The 19,340-nt window shown below is 40.9% G+C and overlaps 1 protein-coding gene across 1 annotated transcript in view; it reads right to left on the reverse strand.

Moving 5' to 3' along the window:
- C2H1orf87 (chromosome 2 C1orf87 homolog) overlaps positions 1-19,340 on the reverse strand; it is a 76,844-nt gene that overhangs the window by 24,560 nt on the left and 32,944 nt on the right. The window contains 8 exon segments of the mRNA XM_067709704.1: positions 2,076-2,137; positions 2,277-2,374; positions 9,498-9,663; positions 13,302-13,417; positions 15,126-15,259; positions 15,262-15,329; positions 15,331-15,380; positions 15,626-15,754. Coding sequence (XP_067565805.1) covers positions 2,076-2,137; positions 2,277-2,374; positions 9,498-9,663; positions 13,302-13,417; positions 15,126-15,259; positions 15,262-15,329; positions 15,331-15,380; positions 15,626-15,754 — 823 coding nt within the window.

Below are 19,340 nucleotides of genomic sequence, written 5' to 3' on the forward strand. Positions count from 1 at the left end.
TTCAGGTATTCCACAGATGCAGGGTACATGAAGTTGATTGTGAAGCTTTAATCAATGCTTCTGAGGCTGCTGGGAGAGATTTCCCTTTCTCTTCTTTGTTCCCGGGGCTCAGCTTTGGATTTGGTCCGCCTCAGCATGTAGGTCGCCGGCGGGCGTCTGTTCTTCCTCAGACAGGATGGGGTTAAAGAAGCAGCTGCTTCGGGGGCTCTGGCTCACTCAGGCCAGGAGGAGGGAGGGGCACGGAGTGCGGGGCGAGCCTGCAGCGGCGGAGGCCGGCATGACGTTGCACCAGCCTGAGGCCCGCCATGCGTTCTCCCGGTGAAATTGTCCCTGGATCCCAGGACCCTGGCAGTGGCGGGCTGCACAGCCTCCCTGGGAGGGGGGTGTGGATAGTGACCTGTGCTGGCACACAGGCTTCTTGGTAGCGGCAGCAGCAGCCTTAGCGTCTCATGCCCGTCTCTGGGGTCCGCGCTCTTAGCCGCGGCTCATGCCCGTCTCTGGAGCTCCTTTAAGCGGCGCTCTTAATCCCCTCTCCTCGCGCACCAGGAAACAAAGAGGGAAGAAAAAGTCTCTTGCCTCTTCAGCAGGTCCAGACTTTTCCCCGGACTCCCTCCTGGCTAGCCGTGGTGCACTAACCCCCTGCAGCCTGTGTTCATGCCGCCAACCCCAGTCTTCTCACTGTGCCCCGACCGAACCCCAAGCCTCAGCTCCCAGCCCCGCCCGCCCCGGCGGGTGAGCAGACAAGCCTCTCGGGCTGGTGAGTGCTGGTCGGCCCTGATCCTCTGTGCGGGAATCTCTCTGCTTTGCCCTCTTGTACCCCTGTTGCTGTGCTCTCCTCCATGGATCTGAAGCTTTCCCCCTCCACCACCCGCAGTCTCCGCCCGCGAAGGGGCTTCCTAGTGTGTGGAAAACTTTCCTCCTTCACAGCTCCCTCCCACTGGTGCAGGTCCCATCCCTATCCTTTTGTCTCTGTTTATTCTTTTTTCTTTTGCCCTACCCAGGTACATGGGGAGTTTCTTCCCTTTTGTGAGGTCTGAGGTCTTCTGCCAGCGTTCAGTAGGTGTTCTGTAGGAGTTGTTCCACGTGTAGATGTATTTCTGGTGTATCTGTGGGGAGGAAGGTGATCTCCGCGTCCTACTCTTCCGCCATCTTCCCCCCCCCCCATTAGTTTTTGAAAGATAGTTTTGCTGGATTTAGAATTCCAGATTGATAGTTTTGTCCTTCAATACTTTAAGGTTGTTTTTCCACTGTCTTATTGCTTACATCTTTTCTAATGATAAATCTGTTGTAATTCTTATCTTTGCTGCTCTATGTGTAATTTGTCATTTTCTCTTGTGCATTTAAGGTTTTTTATTTACTGCTAGTTTAAGCAATCTGATTATGATGAGCCTTGGTATGGCTTACTTCAAATTTCTAATACTTGAATTTCATTAAACTTCTTAGGTCCATGTCTTTATAGTTTTCTTCAAATTCAGAAAACTTACAGCCATTGTTTTTTCAACATTCTTTTCTTTCCCCCTATTTGTCTTCTCTCCTTCTGAGACTCCAATTTCTCATGTATTAGGCTCCACTAGAGCACAATACCCTTCTGGGGACTCTAATCAATGCCACATGTGTTTCTCTCTGATTGGTGGAAATATGAACTATTCCCAAATCTGTGTGAGATCTAAAAATTTCCCCATCTTTTTCTTTTGGTGTTTCTTTCTCTGGCCTTGTGTAGTTTCCTCAAATGCATGCATTAGCCAAGTCTTCATATGAAGACATGAGGGCAACTCTTTGGAAATCTCCAGAAAGTACCCCTAGGGGATCTCCCCTTGCTGCTACTTTGTACTGGACATTCTAGCCTTCTTGGGCTTCCTGAACTTCATACCCTGTCCCTTTAGCTCAAGGAGAATGCTGGGCTCAGTTTGGAATCCCCCTTCTTGTTCAGTAAACTGAGCTTACTTCATTTCCTTCTCTCAGGAATCACTGTTCTATGCTGCCTGATGTCCGAAGTCTGAAAAATATTGCTTCATATATTTTGTTCTATTTTTTATTTTTTTAGGGTGAAATGGTACATCTGATTTACCATTTACCAGTAAACTGGAAGCGGAAGTTTACTGCTTTTGTTTTTCTATGACCAAGAAGATCCTCTGTTCTTAATATAAGCAAACATTCCTTAACTCTGTCTTTAGGTGATAAAATTGATTGCTTCATACATAAAACTTCTAGCCTAAATACAGATCTATGTGTTTGGTATTCTAATAAAGGACCGTGTGAATAAAAAATCAACTTACTTTATTTCGTCCTGGTAACCCAAATCTTGATGGTTAAGCAATGTTTCCAGGAGGCTCAAAGTCAAATACAATCCATGTTTCCCACATATAGCCCTGACCTGCAAATAAGAAAAGATTTAAAATTTCAATATAATGAAATTAAGATTTGAATTTCCCTCCTATAATTAGAACTTATATAATTTGGACAAAAAATTAATAACCAGGAGTGCATTATACCATTAAGATACCATTTAGGACAAGAATGTCCAACTGAATGTGCATCACCAGCAAATTTTTAGTTGCTTGACACAAAGATATAGTTCATTACTCAGAAGCCACTGAACTTTGAGATGCTGATCTTACATTTTTGTCAGCCATGGAATGGGTAGTCCAGACCTAGAAATTATACACACTTATTATATAAGTAAATTACAAAGTAATTTTTTACAACTACTTTGATTTACCAAAGAAGCTTGTTGTATTAGTAAGGTTACTATCACTATCTGTATTTTATATATAAGGAAATAAAGGCTTAGAGAGATTAAGTGACCTTCTCAATGTCACATAGTTAATAAATGATGAAACTTAGTCTAGAAACCAGGTGCTCAATTAATGTTTGTGGGATGGATGAATGCAGGGTCATTGCAGTTTCCCAAGTACTTAATATTTTCTGAGTCCAGCTGACAAACAAGTTCATCTCTGAAGTATCATCTCTGAGTGATACTTAGATTCAAACACGTCAAACTTTTAGAGTTGTGATAGTATGTGTTCTGTGTTTAGCATAATGTTTAAACATAGAGACTTAAGAATAAAACATGACTAATTTTGAATACCGGATATGCTGCCTGTGATTTGTGTGATCTCAGGAAGTTACTGAACCTTTTTATTCCCAATTACTTCATCTACTAAGTAAGACCAGTATTTTCTACTCCTCAAGAGAAAATAAGCAGTTAGAATAATGCTTGGATTTTAGTAGACATTTGATTAATATGTGTTGAAATGAAGAAAAGGAAGAGAGGGAAAAGGAAGAAGAAGGGACATAGAAGAAAGAGAGAAGAGAAGAGAGGGAAGGAAAGGAGAGAAAGGGGAGCAAGAGAACAAGAAAGAGAGAGAGAGGAAGAAAGAGAAAAAAGAAGGAAGGGAGGAGTAAAGGAAGGAAGACAGGGGCAAAGAAAAGAAAAGAAACGTCTAATTCAGTGTTTGGAAAAATTGTAGCTACTATTATTATTTTTCGAGGAATTTCCATACACTGACTGTATTAAGCATGTCTTTTTATTCTGATGCCTTGACATCATGGGGCCTTGCTGATCCTGGAGAGACTGCCTCTCTCCCAGGGCTAGCCAATTCCTAGAGATAGTGAAGGACTGGCTTGCAAGTGTGTCTTTCATCTGCAAACCAACTACTTCTTTGGGCCACTATTTCCATGTCCTAATTACTCAAGGGCCAAGTGCTAGGCAACTAGGAATGGCCCTTATGTCCCTGAGCCCACTGAAATTATTCAAACTAGCCAATCCTAAGCCTTCTTACTCGTCTCACCCATCCCACAATAAAGGCTCTTGCCCACGTTTTCCCTCATCCTCTCTGCCTCCTAACCTCCTGGTGCTTCCCCATGTGGCCTGTGCAGTGTTCCATTCCCCTCCTCTTGGGTACTGAGTAACAAACTGTCTTTTCAATGGCAATCATCTCCTGATCTGTTGGTCTGACCGTACTTGAATAATATAACCTAGATTTTAATACAGTGACAAAAAGCTAATTTTCATTTGTCTTTATGCAAGGAATCAGCCAATCTGGGTTAGAAACTTGCACATTTACTTACTAGCTGTAGAAGAGTATGTCATGGAAGGAAAAAGATCTATTTAAAACATGAAAAAAATGAATAATAGTTTGTCAGAAGAAAAAGGGGTTGAGTATAATTCCAGGCAGAAGAAAAGCATGTATAAATGATGGGTGAGAAAGAGCATGGTGCTTTTTATAAACTGCATGTATTTTGGCATAATTCACCCTACTGTAGTTTTATACCCCTTTTCACTGGACAGTAAATATCTGTTCATGAGAGCTTCTCTAAAAGACAGTGGTTTGCTGAGGGCTGGAATTGCGTCTCCTTCATTTTCCTATCACCATTCCTAGCACAGTGTTGAAAACTAGTTATTGAATAAATGAATACATGGATGAATTAGGAATGAATGAATGAGTTGAAGGTCCTGAAGAGTGGAATGTGTATGGGCATAGGTTGGAAAAAAATTAATTGAGAGAGGTAGAAATTAGTCACATTATGCCATTTTACTCAATAAATAAAAATAGACTTATCCTCATAATTAGAGCATATTAGTGTATTTTTAAGTATCAATATTAAGACGTTATTCTAAAAACAGTTTATTTACTTCTGGCAACATTGAGTTTTGCTCCAGGCTAAATGAACAGCAGATTAGAAATAGTACATCAGGGTTCCTAGAAGCAGATTGATTGATAGCTGCTAGGAACTGACAGTGACAGTTGTGGAAGAGCAATAGAAACATCTACCAGAAAATCCTGGCAATTTAGTGTTATCTAGGATTATTTAAAAAATCCATATTCATTAGGATGTCCCTTGTTCAATAAGAAAATGTTTGGCTATGTATAGTTTCTTCGTTCAATAACGACATTTTAAAAATCAAATGTAAATAAAATATTTATGTTATTTAGGAAATGACATGTAAAATAAATATTCATTTCCTCAAAATGCTCCTTGAGACAGTGATGCACAGATGCTCTCTCAACTTCCTCCCTTCCCATTTATGGTTCCATTTGAATTTTACCCCATCACTCTACTTAAATTGTGTTTACCAAGTCATTAGTAACCTCCACAGTTTCAAATTTAATGAATACTTTTCAGTCCTGATTACAGATGATCTCTTCGCAGCATGTGACATGGCTGATCATGCCATACTTCCATAAATCTATTCTCTAGACTTTCTTGACCACTGCCATATTTCTTTTGATTATTTTTAGTCTCCTTTCTTGGCTTGTCTTCCTCTACCTACTCCTTAACAATGAGCGTCCTCCTCAACCTTCCCTCCTCACTTTCCATTATGTCCTTGAGGAATCCTAATTACTCCCAAGGGTTCAACTCCATACTGAAGACCCTTAAATCATTTAGCTTTAAGCTCTCAACCTACATCAACATGTTCAAAACTGAACTCATCATCCTTTCCTTTACCTCTCCAACTACTGATGTTCTATTTCCTATCTCAGAGAACGGTACCACCACCTACCAAGTTGCCAAAGCCAGAACCTTGGGAGTCATTTTTGATTCCTCTGAATTCAGGACCTACGTCTAATTAAGTCACCAAGACCTACTTTTCTATCTCCTTAATATCGCCATCCCTCCTGCTACTACCCTGGTCTAAACCCTCATAATTTCTTGCTTGAATTACTGGAACAGTCTTTTAAAGGTTCTCTCTGCCTCTAATTCTCCACATTCTATTACAGTGCTCTTTTCAAATATCAAATTTGATCATATCACTCATTTGTTTGATTCCACTGGGGCTTTAGGATAAAGTTCACACTTCTCAGAAAGACCCTTCAAAAACAAGTTCCTCCTTTCCATTCTAACATCAACTTGAGCAGCATCTCCCACCGTCCCCAGCCACCATATATTTACTGTGTTCTGCCTATATGAAATGGCTTACAGTTCCCTGAATTAGCCATGTTCTCTCTTACTTCAGTGACATTTCACATTGCACCTTTTACCTGGAATATCTTTCCTGTCCCTTCCTCTGCTCTCCCCCAGTTCTTTGCCAAATTCACACGTCCTCTAAGATTCAGTATTTGCATCATCTCCTCTGGAGTTTTTGGGTGAGGCTAGGTTAGTGTTCCTTCTCTGTGTTCAAATTTACTGCCATCACTGCATTTTACATATAGAATTGTATCATGTTTAAAACATTACCTTTTCCCTGAGCTCCTGGAGAACTCTGGAACTGAAATCATAATAGTTTGTTGTCCTTAGTGTCTTATCACACAGAACACATTGAGTGATTAATATGTTGAATGTAAGAATAAACATGCCATATTGTTCAGAAATCTGGCTATTGCTTTGGAAGAAGGGAATGATTTGAAGCTAGTAGAAACCATTTATCGTTTAAGGGCAGAGTGTACTGATATAGAAACAACTAAGTACAAAAAAGGAACCTGGCAAACTGCAGAAGAATGTCTTACAGTTCTGGTCACTTGGTAAACTAGTGTCATTGCTGTAGTCTTGCCATGGGAGTGAACCTCACATTCACAAGCCCCAGTTCTCTAAGTAAAGGACTCCCTCTTGATGATAATGAGGGAGTTGCATGAAAATGAAGCAAGAGTAATTAGAGGTAGAGCAACCTGTGTTGTAGCAGCTCCTCCTGGCAGGAAGGTCTGTAAGTAGTTTGGGAGGTCTTTGTGATGTAGAGCAGAAAGAGGATGAAAGAATATGGATTATGTATAAAAGTGTTAAACTGAACCTGCATGCTTGGAAACTTCTTAGGTTCTACACACTATTCACTCTACACCTGATTTAAATAATGGTCAGGGAAGTTAATAAGTAAATGTATGTGGATCCATGTTGCCTCAGGAATTCTTCCTGAGCTATCATTGCGTCAAAAATGTGATAGAGGAACAGAATGAGTGAGTCCACAGAATGAGGATGACAGATATTAGATACATTTTTATACTCTTCTTTGAGAATGGCGACAATGCCATTGATTCGAGTGACAAGACCCATAGATCACCCTTCAAAACTGCATTTATTTATCTGAGAAGAGGCAGATGATCTCTGAACCATCTGAAATATTGGCTGTGAGGATGTGCTCTTTTTCCCCTCGGCACGGGGTGCATAGATTTTGTGAGAAACTTAAGGAGGTCTGTGAAACCCTTCCAACTCAGATGGCCTTTCCCAGTCTCCTCTGAAGTCCTGTGTCCAGGAACAAGTATGTTGGGGTGTAATCCCTGCTGCTTGCTGTGTCCAGTGTCTGTTGGGCCTCAATTTGTCTCACGTTCTGGGGAAACAGAATTCTATTTGCCATGCCTCCCAGAACTGTAATATACTTTGAATGAGTTCCAGATGTCTTAAGAGATGCCAGATGGCTCCTGAGAGGCAGACCAGCTTCAAGGAAAATGTGCCCTATTTCCTTGGATATGAACCACAAATTTAAACTTTCAGGGCCAGCTCAGGGTGGAGGACATTCAGGGCCCGTTCTGATAGCCAGCGTTCAATGTGGCTATCACTTGACCCTGGGAAAGGTTCTCCTTCCTTAGGCTATTTTGCAGTGATAATTTCACCAAACACAGATTTTTTTTTTAAATATAAGGAAGGGAAACCTATTTACTGAGTGCCTCATATATCAGACAGTATACTAAGTACCTTTACATATTTATCTTGCTTAATCCTCACAATAGACACAGGAGGTAAGATATTTGGAACCCAGTTTTTCCAGATGGAAAATCTGAGGCTCAAAGAGTTTCAGTAAATTTATTTTGATTTTCAAGTCATTTATGTACCATTCCACCAGGGCATCTGAGAACATTCAAACTTCACTGATGCTGTTATGTATTTTCCAATCTAACAAGAAATGGCTCCTTCTTAGTCAATTTCCACTGATCTTCTCAATAACATAATGAAGGCCATTTATGATGTACGGAATCTCCTGTAGTGTTGTCTACTTCTTCTAGTGAAACAGGCTTGCATGTTTAATATTCATGTATACAATATACATGCACACACACATGTACACACTATCATGTACTTTGCCTTTGCATGGTTAGTTGACTATATAAATGAAAGCACAGAGAAAGCTACTTCTGTCCTAGAATAAGAATCCACTTTCAGCATGTTGTGTCCTTGCTTCTTTAGTAAACATCACTTGTTCTTCTGAATTCTCTGACTCTCTCAATTCTTAACCCCTGTTTACCTGGATGAAAGGCATTTTCCAATCTTTCCTATAGGATTTTTTTGTTTTGGGGGTCTGTAAATTCTAATTCCTTCTGCTCCTCTGGAATTCTAACTCCTGTGTCCTGGACTCCTTCCAAATATATCCTTCCAGATATATTCTGCCTATTGGAGTTCTAATTGTGTCTCAATTTCCAGTATTCTTCTGTAGTTTGAATCCTGGCTCTGCCTCTTGTTGGCTGTGGTCCTTGAGAGATTCAGTTGGCTTCTCTGAGACTCCGTTGTTATTGTTGTTTTTCATTTATTAAATGGGTATTATAACATCTACCTAGATCTTGTACTTTGTATTTGTAAGTGTTAAATGAGTTAATGTAAGTAGAGCATTTAGTGCAGTGTTTGGCACTGTAGGAAGAACTCAGTAAAGCTTGGCGGTGAAAGTTGCTGAAAATGGAATTGCAGTAACAGTGGTCATTATCCAAGGTAACCTCATGACTGGAGTTTGTCTGGCTAAAGACAACACATGAATTAATATGGTTCTGGATCCTCTTTCATGAAACATATCTGCACTGTTAATTAATGCTCCCAAACAGCAGGCTAATCTCTGTTAGCAATAAATCACATCAGTCCCTACAATTTGGTGTCCCTAAGGAACAGAGTACCACCTGCTGACCTCACTGGAAGCTGGTAGAGGGTGTGAGAAATGAACACTTGGTCTTAGAAAAACATTTGTTTTCCATTGTGAAAGATTATTTGGTATTGTCATATTGTCTATTGTTAGCGTAAAACATAGCCCAGTGTAAGTAATTAATTCTGCACATTTCACAATTCCTTTTCTCTCTTGTTTTTCTCCTCTTGGGCACAGAAAACAAACAATTGTGAAATGTAATCCACAGGCAGAACACAGATCCTAACTGTGCCTTCTATCTTTTTAATTTGAATTTTTATTTTAGTGTCTTCTAATCACTTTTATATTTCTATTAAACAAGATATTGCCTGATTTCCAAAGGGATGGCCAATTTATCATATAAGGGATTAGATGTAAAAACAGGAAGAGGAAATCTTTTACTGTAAACATTCTGTATTCTTTAGCACATCACTTTCCTCCTGGTTGATTGAAATTTGGGAAATGATTATTAGACTTACACAATAAATATTGAACTTACATTATATAAATGCTCCTAGAACCTACATAGTATATATGCACTCCTACTTTCAAAGCTAGCCAGTTATGTATCTCAGTATGTATTATTCTTAGTGAATAATATAACTGTGCCTTCTTACTATAAACCTGGTACCCCGAGGTAGCCTTCTAGAGATGACTGAATCTGAAATCTAATTTCGGTTACCTTGGGTGGGGGCAGGTAGCCAGAGAACGAGCGATCTTCTTTTCGAAAACTCAGGTTGAGATTCTCCATGTTGAGTTTGCCCTTGGTTGCCCTTAGTGCCATCTTCAGGATCTCCAACAGGTGGTGGTTCACTTCTGACTGGGAGTTGGAGTCTTGAGGGGCAGTACTGCTTGGAGAGGCAGGAGAAAGGCTGTGAAAAGATGATCCACTCAAAGCTATATGGCCGGGGCTTCCCTGGTGGCGCAGTGGTTGAGAGTCCACCTGCCGATGCAGGAGACACGGGTTCGTGCCCCGGTCCGGGAGGATCCCACATGCCGCGGAGCTGCTGGGCCCGTGAGCCATGGCCGCTGAGCCTGCGCGTCCGGAGCCTGCGCATCCAGAGCCTGTGCTCCGCAAGGGGAGAGGCCACAGCAGTGAGAGGCCCGCGTACCGCAAAAAAAAAAAAAAATCTGTATGGCCGATTCACTTTGCTCTACAGCAGCAACTAACACACCATTGTAAAGCAACTATACCCCAATAAAGATGTTAACAACAACAACAAAAAAGCTGCTGTGTGTTTTCACACCACACCTCTCACCCCAATACATACTGTGGAATGAGAGGACCCACCTAGTAAGGCCTTCTAAATCTGGGTAACCTCGTCATGGGACTACATGTGGAGATTGCATAGATTAACTAAAGTCTGTTCCACTCTAGTGAGTCCCACAGTCTGTTCTCCCAGGGGTACCAACCAATTGAACTACAACATAGACCAAAACTTGTAATCCACTAACTCTTTTTTTCCAGGTTAGAAAAACTTAGAAGTGACCATAGTCGTTTACTTTTCCTGCTTTATCTTACTTTTCTTAAGCCCAGATAATTATTGATAGCAAATCTAATTTCCAAACTGTCCATTGCCACAAGCAAAGCAAAGCAAAGCAAAGCAAAGCAAAGCAGATCCTACCAGATCCCCATAACCAGGGAATCTATATAGAAGGAAATCTTGAACCAGGTGAACTTCCTACATTATCCTCGACTCTGCTCTTTGTATCTGGAAAACCCAGAAAATGTTTGGGTACAATTATTTACTTACCGCCTGGCATGCAAATGTAAGTAGTTATTAAAATAGTGTATCTAACTGACTATTGTTACTTTAAATAATTGGCAAAAAACAACAGGTTGATGAAATGTTATAGTCATTTATTTTGTGAAACTAGTTTGAGATGTTTACTCATTTAACATTCCAATGTATGTGTCCTCCCAGATCCAAGCTGCACTATTTTCTCCACAGTGAAGCTTTTCCTTATTTCCACTCCCTCAACTTAAGTGCCACTTCCCTAGAGGGACATTCCATGACGTCCCCCAACCTCCACTCATGTAAATCAGTTTCCTTTCAGTGGTGTGCTGGTAAATCTTTAATGACTAGCTCTCCAAGATAAAGCCCTAACCTGTAGCATTACTATTTTTCATGGTGCCAATACTCCCACCATGGCTGATTTCAAGCTGCCAATATGATGTCCCTGAATGAGGAACTGGGAATTGAGGCTCACTGGCGGCCCTCCTGTTGCTCCAGAACCCCCTGCTTGAGAGACTCTTTCATAATTCTTTGTTCTTTTCCTTAATAAGTCTCCCTCAAGTTGCAATTGCTTCCTTATTCTTTTAGCTGTTGTTTCCTGTCTGACCTCCTCCCTAGTAGACTGCTCCATAAGACGTGGGCTGAGTCCGTTTTGCTCCTATATCATGTGGATCTTGTAGAGATTGGCCTTACCAATCTGATGTATCTGTCCCAGATTTGAATCAGAAGTTTTCCTTCCTCTTTCCTTTTCTTGCAACACCAGTTCCTGTGGGTAGGAATTCGTAAGGTTTTGGCCTTCGGCTCAGCACACAGAGTACTGAATGGGCAGGTGTTATATGGAACCCATTTACTGCAGCTGGTGGATTTCGTAGAAAAACCTGCTGCAGGAGTTTACTTCATCTGGTCCAACTTAGGTGATGAGAGCCGTTGCCGCTCCTGCCGCCACTGGTGATGCTGGAGGCTTTTTAAACTTCACAGAGTGCCCCATATAAGGCTCTACCTGATGGAACCGGGGAGGACCTTTTTCTAAGCTGTACATTAATTAACAAAGAGCCTGGATTAATTACAGGTCATCAGTCCTGCACTTCCATAAACACACTGTCTGGTTTATATAGAGCAGCACCTTCTCTGATGAATTCAAAATGATGTCTTTATGCACCTTTTCTATACAGTAGATATCCAAATGTCCCTGCGAGTGAAGTGATGCAAGCTCTCTGGATAACTGGAGTGCCAGTGGCATTCCACAGATATTTATGGAGCATCTCCCATGTGCCAGGAACTATGCTAGAAGTATGCTGGACACTGAGTTGGCCAGGAAAGATACCATTCCTAACCTCAAATGTCAAAGAAGTAATTACAAGCACAATGACTGTTATAAAGAGAAAGGGCTATGCGGTCATATAGCAAAGAGCTATAACCTTTGCTATATGCGGTCATATAGCAAAGAGATATAACCTAGTCTAGGGCTCAAGAAAAGTTTCCTGTCTAGGATTCGTAAGACCTATATCTGCCAATAAGTGGCAATATGTTCTGGTGCATCGTCTACTACCCTTCAGGGCGCAAATCTCACTATCTGTTCCATGTGAAGTGTGGTTGCTGATTATTAAATATTGCCAGGGCTTTACAGCTCTCAGCAGGGCAATTGCGCCAAGTGATAGTTGACTGGTGTACCCACATGGCAGCATCACTTTCTTTGGACTGTGAGCCCCTGAGGGAGAGATTGGGCTTTGCCAATCTCTGAATTCACTGTGCTCAGCAAAGTGTGCCTGGCATTCAGTGAATGTGTGTTGACTGAAGTAGTGCAGTCAAAAAGGGCACATCATAGAAAGGAATCAAGTCTATTACTTGGCCCTTGGATATTTTTATAGGACACTGTGCCTTTTTCCTAGAGTGAAGTGATACACTTCAATGCCATGGCTCTTAACCACTATGTCACATTATTTGTAACGGGAAAGAGTGTCTTCTGGTAGGATAGTTTAAAATAGTAAAAAACACTTATATAGCACTTGCTATCTATCAGGTACTATTTTTAAGAACTTTGCATTGACTAACTCAGTTCCTCTTACAAATCTATGAAGTGAAGGGAAATCTATCATTGTTCCCATTTTACAGTTGGGGAATGGAAGCACAGAGAGGGTAAGTGACCAGCCAGATGTTGCAGAGCCACTAATGGGCAGAAACAGGAATTGAGCCCAGGCTTCTGTCAATGGAAGTTATGCTCCTAACCACTGCACTTTGTCATTTTTTGTGGCGAACACAGAGACTATCATGCTTTACTGTGCCTCATTTCTAACGCTATTCCTCACATCCTAATTTTTACGTTGAGTCATTTCTTTCCTTTGAGATGATGTGAAGGAATTTTTGATTTCTGTACCTCAAACCTTTCTCTGCTAGTGCCTGTAACCCAGGAGTTCACTGACCGAACATATTTCTGGAATCATACTGTATGAACTGGAGCTCTGCCCCGGTATACACTCATTTCTTATTTCATAATGAGGTTTTTCATTTTCACATGGCAACTTCATAAAAAAGACACATGCTTGACGTTAAGAAGCTGGTAATTGTTGCAAATAACTTTCTATGCTGGCCTGCGTACAAGAGAGAAAAAAAAAACTATAAGCAGAAGCCAACTGTTGGTGAAGAGCAAAGTGATTCTGCATTAGGTGAAGTTTTCGAGTGTACGACCTCCACAATCCCTGCCAGCTCTTGAAGTCTACAAACACTATGCCCACAAAAAGGGAGAAAAGTACCTTTGATGCCTACCACCCTGAGCTTCTTTCACCTTGCTGTCCTCAACTCTTTTGTTTTGCTGTGGATCATCTGAAGCTGCAACTTTTAAACACCAGAGTAGCTTTTCATAATTCACCTGAAAATTAAATATCAAACAGAACATCCTCATTGAATTTACATGTAGGGGAAAGAAGATGCCTGAGATAACATGTATTTGGAAAAGTTTTAGCATTAAAACTGTTAAAAACAGGTTTTAAAATATAATAATTATTCGTGCTTTTTTATCAACTGTTCCTTTTATTTTCCCTTCTGGACATACGGTAAAATAATACTTCCTGATTGTCTTGTGGTTGAGTAGGGTGATGACCAGTTCTGGCCAGTGAGTTGTGAGCAGAAGTGACATGTGCTACTTCTGGGCTGAGGATTAAACTGCTGACATGACACCCTCCAGGTCTCTCTTTTTCCCCTCTGCCATCACATCCAAAAGTCCTACAGAGTGGTTGCTTCATCAGCATGGGTTTGGAGCTAAGATGATGATGGTACTGAGAAGAGCCTGGGGTGGACTCATTATGAAAAATAAACTTTTATTGTTTTAAGCCACTGAAACTTTGGGGCAATTTGTTACAATAGCATAACCTAGTGTCTAGCTTCTCTCTCTCACATAGATATATTCAACAGATATAGTCAGATTACTTAGGGGCAAGGCCTTATTTACCTAGGTGAAAAACTCAAGACTTTTTTTTTTTTTACATAGGAAAGGACTAAAAGAATGTCATCATTTCCATTGCTGGGCTGGATGACATGCTAGGGACTCTGTTCTGGTGGGCAGACAACTCCACGGCAGTAGAGGGCGTAGCAGTGGGGACAGGAAGCCATATAAGGTCCTGATAGAAACTAGATCTCAGGCTGGAGAATTGGCTTGAACTGAAGATTCAGAGAGTTTGTACTAATAGGTTGATACTGTATTGCTAAATACATCTCATAAATATACAACTGATTCTATTTTCACAGATAAGGGATGGGCAGGAGATAGAACTAACATTTATTTGAGTACCTACTAAATGCTAAACATGAGACCAGGAAATTTGCATTTACTTTACTACTAAATCCTCAGATTAGCCCTATGAGATTGGTTTTGGCCTGATTTTCCATCAACACATGCTCACAAATGATTTATCCATTGGTATTATTCCTTCCTATTTTAGGATATTTTCCTTTAGCTCCCAGAATTTGGTTACACTTGGGCTATGCTTTGTATTCATCCACAATGTGAGCTTGGGAAGTGCAGTGCTCAGAGAAAGAACCCTGGTCTCATCTTTGGGGAGCCTTTATCTCTGTCCTGGGTCTACTATTAATTCTCTGGGTGCCCTGAGCAAGTTCCTTAACCCCTCTGGGTTTCAGTTTCCTACTCAGTGAAATGATGGTGGTGAATTATATTTCAAAGATACCTCCCACCTCTTAACTCTCTAGGAACTGTCATGATACATCTTCGATAAGTTCTCCATTCTAACCTCAGAGCCTATAGACTGATCAGCTTGTAAATAGACTCAGGTGGGCCCATTATCTTGATTCTGTAAGTATCCCAATGGTGTTAAGAGCAGACAATGAAAGTTTGGACAGGAAACCCTTTAAAGAGAAATCAAACAAGGCTGAGACCTAAATCTGTTTTCTATATGGGTCTTATCTGACTAGAGATTTCCACATATAAATATGCTTTGTATCTTATGGGTCAATAGTAAAGGTTATTTTCAAGAAAGAAACTTACCTTTTAATTCTATTACTCTGGTGGGTACAAATCAAGTAAACAAAAGGAACCCACACTTAAAATAAAAAGATGGTCATACCATTTCAGGAGATCCCCTCCCAGAAAATCGCTGGCAAAGGATCTTGACTGTTGGTAACTGCAGAGGGACCTCAAACCTCAAGAAGAGGTGGCTCAGCTGAGACTGGAGAAGAAATCCTGAAGAGACAGGATCTTCAGCTCTTTCTGAAGCTTGTCTAATAAGCCAGAACTCAAAAGGCATGACTTGAGTTCTCTTCTGACCAGCAAGAAGAAAAGTGTCTTCTTTTGTTGTTCCACTTGGCCTCTGGCCAATATCCTGAAACAACAACAGTAATAACAAATTAACAGGGCTCTAAAATAAAATGACTAAATGCTAATGCAAGGAAGAAGAAGCCTAGTTGGGCTGGTATCAAAGCATCCACTTTTAAGCCTTGTCCTAAAAGGAACAGGAAAGAACACTTACACTTGAAAGTAAGTATTCAGTCTGGGTATATTCATTAGTTTACAATGTCTCAGGACCTTCAACCACAATAGAAAACAGCCCAACAACTCTTAGGATACAGAGCTGCCCCTTACCATCTGTTCTAAGGACCAGTCTCTAAGGTTTCTCCTGGGGAGGCCATGGATATAGGACAGGGACTGGTCTCCAGTTGGTACAGAGCTGCAGTAGACATTTTCCTGGTTGGGAATCTTAAAGAAACAAAGACAAATGGTAGTAAGGATCAGAAGGGGTGGGTGAAGAGAAAGAGAAAAAAAGGGAGAATATGAGTGAGTCAACAAATTCTTTTTTTTTTTTAAATAAATAAATTTATTTATTTATTTATGGCTGCACGGGGTCTTTGATGCTGCGCGTGGGCTTTTCTCTAGTTGTGTCAAGAGGGGGCTACTCTTCATTGCAGTGCGTGGGCTTCTCATTGTGGTGGCTCCTCTTGTTGTGGATCACAGGCTCTAGGCGCACGGGTTTCAGTAGTTGTGGCACTTGGGCTCAGTAGTTGTGGCTCATGGGCTCTAGAGTGCAGGCTCAGTAGTTGTAGTGCACAGGCTTAGTTGCTCTGCAGCATGTGGAATCTTCCCGGACCAGGGCTCGAACCCATGTCCCCTGCACTGGCAGGTGGATTCTTAACCACTGCACCACCAGGGAAGTCTGAGTCAACAAATACTTAAAACACATTCACAGTTCCAAATGACTTCAGCCCATGTGGTCATTGAGTCATTGAATCCCCACAGAAGAGAAAGGTTACCTCAACATTAACTTCATCATTATGCAGTTAACAGAAGTTTGATAAATAAATGGACAATTAGACACTTTTTCATTTATGCAATAAAGAAGGTGTCTGTGACAAAGAAAAAATAGGTAGACCATAAGATGTTTATAGGCAAATGGAGGGCTATTATTAGAGATAGGGCTATCCTTGGGCTGTTTCAATTAGCAGATTCAAGAAGGGCAGCAAAGGCAATTGTGAGCTTTGTCAAGAATGGAATAGAAGAGATTAAAACACCCAGAATATTACACCCCAAGAGCAATGTTATTAAAGGTTACAACAGAATAAATGATGGAACAAGGGTCAATGATAAAATCCCATTCCCTCATGCCATGGTGTATGATGTATTAATAATGTTTTTTATTTTCTGTATTTTATGATGGTTTGACATCTTGGGGGCCTTGCTGGCTGGAGGAGACTGCCCCTTCAAGGGCTAAGTAATTCCTAGAGATAGTAAGCAGCTTGCCTGCTAATACATCTTTAATATGTGAACCAACCAATCCTAAGTCCATATCTCCAACCACCTCCTTTATCTAACTCTCACACACCAAGCCAATATTTCCCCCACCCTAAATCTACCCAGGTCCAGATATCAGACAGGGGACAGCCCCTCTTTGGGCCTCCAGTGGGCCCAAAGCCCACTGGAATTGTTCAGACCAGCCAGTTCTGATCTATTTACCCTGCCCTGCATTACCTTTCCCATGGAAACCCCAGTAAAGGCTGTGGCCTGTGCTCTCCCCTCACTCCTCTGCCCCCTGATTGACTTTGGTGCTTCCACATGTGGCCCTGCATGGTGTGGCATGCCCCCTTTTCACTGGGAAATGTAAATAATACATTCTTTCAAAGGCAGTTGCTTCTATATGTGTCACCTTGCCATACCTGATTAAAACAAAATCCTGGGTACAAATTGAATCACATGGCTATTTTTAATGTCAAGTAATTGAAAGGAGACATTATCAGAAGGATTCATTGAAAACTGAGTGTCTGTACTCAATTGATAGTTATATTGAATAACCTATCAGTATGAATGGCAACCTACAGATGCTGTATAGTCATGAAACATTTTAAAGAAAAATCAAGAGGGTCTCTAGAGTGGGCAGAGTGAGGAGTGGCAGAGGGTTCTAAAATAGGCATAATAAAATAACACGACATATATTGGGCACATACTCTCTACAAGGTACCATTATGAGTACTTTGTTTATATCATTCAATTTAATCCGTACAACAACCCTATAAGGTAGGTAGTATTTGTACCTTTTTATATTTGGAATGCTGAGGCTTAAAGAAGTTAAGTAACTGTATTCCTTCATTTAAGAAATATTTATGGCTTGCCTAGGCTAGGCCAGGCACTGTGATAGGCCCCACAGTGAATAAAACAGATATGGCCTCTGCTCTCACAGAGCTTGCAGATGATGAGAGGCATGGCAAGCGACTGTGACAGTACACCATGGGATGGTAAGGGACACTATTAGAACAGCCCATGGGTCCATCTAACCTGGACTTGGTGGTCCAGGTCTGGAAGCAATGACATTTAAATCTAGGCTTGAAAGATGAGCTAGATTTGGATAGGCTAAGGAGTGGAGACTTCTGTGATAGACGGGATGGGAGTAAAGGGGAATAAAGAGGAGAAGAGAAGAAGGAAGAGTACAGGAAAAGGAAACTGGATGTAGAAAACCTCAAAGGTGCACACACGTGCCTAAAAGAGAGTAATGGATGCTCTCAGAGCATCACTTAAGTTTTTGGAAAGGCAAAAGGCAAGGCTGGAGAGGGAGACAGGAGAAAGGAGATGAATAGCCTTAACTCTTGTTAGTATCTGTGTTTTATCCTGAGGGCAGTGGGGAGTCATGGTAATGTTTTTAGTAGATCTAGCACTAGGCTAGACTTGCCCAAAATTTACTCCCTAGTAAATTATGCAGATAAGATTTGGACCCTGCTTTTCACCTTTCCTCTGGGATGAGAACGATTACACAGTCTGTCCACAGAACAGTTTCATTCTGCAAGGTATTTAGTTAGGTATTTCAGACATAGTGTTCTCAGAACAATACGTTTCTTTATAAATACTTGTAATATAAAATATTTATATTTTCAGGTACATATAAATATTTTCTGCCTCTGAGAATTGATACACTTCTATATTACAGTATTCTAAAGCTGCATTTATCAACACTTATCATTCTCATGGAGTCAAGGTGTTCTTTAGTCCCTTTATTCCCATTTATACAGCAAATTTATTGAGTGCCTTTATCTTTGGCACTAGAGATACAGGTGAACAAGACAGGTATGATTGCTGACTGCCCCTCATAGATCTTTTGGCCTAGACATTACAGACTACATTTTATGGCCTTGCCTATGGAAAGGGGAAAATATATTGTGCTCCCAGGAATGCTGTGAAGAATGAATGCCATAATGTATTTTAAATATTTTGCGTATTGTACAACTATATTATGAATTTGTTTGCTATTTTTTTGTGTATCTCCTTCCAAAAGATCTATGAGGGGTGGTCAGCAATCATACCTGCCTTGTTCACCTGTATCTCTTGTGCCAAAGATAAAGGCACTCAATAAATTTGGTGTATAAATGGAAATAAAGGGGACTAAAGAACACCTTGACTCCATGAGAATGATGTGTTGATAAATGCTTCTTTAGAACCCTATGAGGGCCAGAACTCTCTTGTATCCTGCTGACTCCCAGCGTCAAGAAAAACACTGAACTTGAAGAAGAAACCAAGAAAGACAGTGTCAGAATGATGATGATGTCTTGTTCAGGCCAAGGGCACACCAGGCCTCAGACATCTCCCTTCACCGATATAAATCATCCTGGGCTGTTTTTCAAAAGCAAAGAGTGTTCCTAAATTGTCAAAGGAGATAAAATGGGAAATTCTGATCAAGAATCACTATGTTTCTGACTTCAGGGGTTGTCAGAGTACCTATAAAGTCTCTGATACTACAGCTTTCTCTCATTTGTTTTACTTTTTTTTTTAACATTTTTATTGGAGTATAATTGCTTTACAATGG

Source organism: Pseudorca crassidens, chromosome 2 (genome assembly GCF_039906515.1).
Source record: "Pseudorca crassidens isolate mPseCra1 chromosome 2, mPseCra1.hap1, whole genome shotgun sequence".
Taxonomy (NCBI): domain Eukaryota; kingdom Metazoa; phylum Chordata; class Mammalia; order Artiodactyla; family Delphinidae; genus Pseudorca; species Pseudorca crassidens.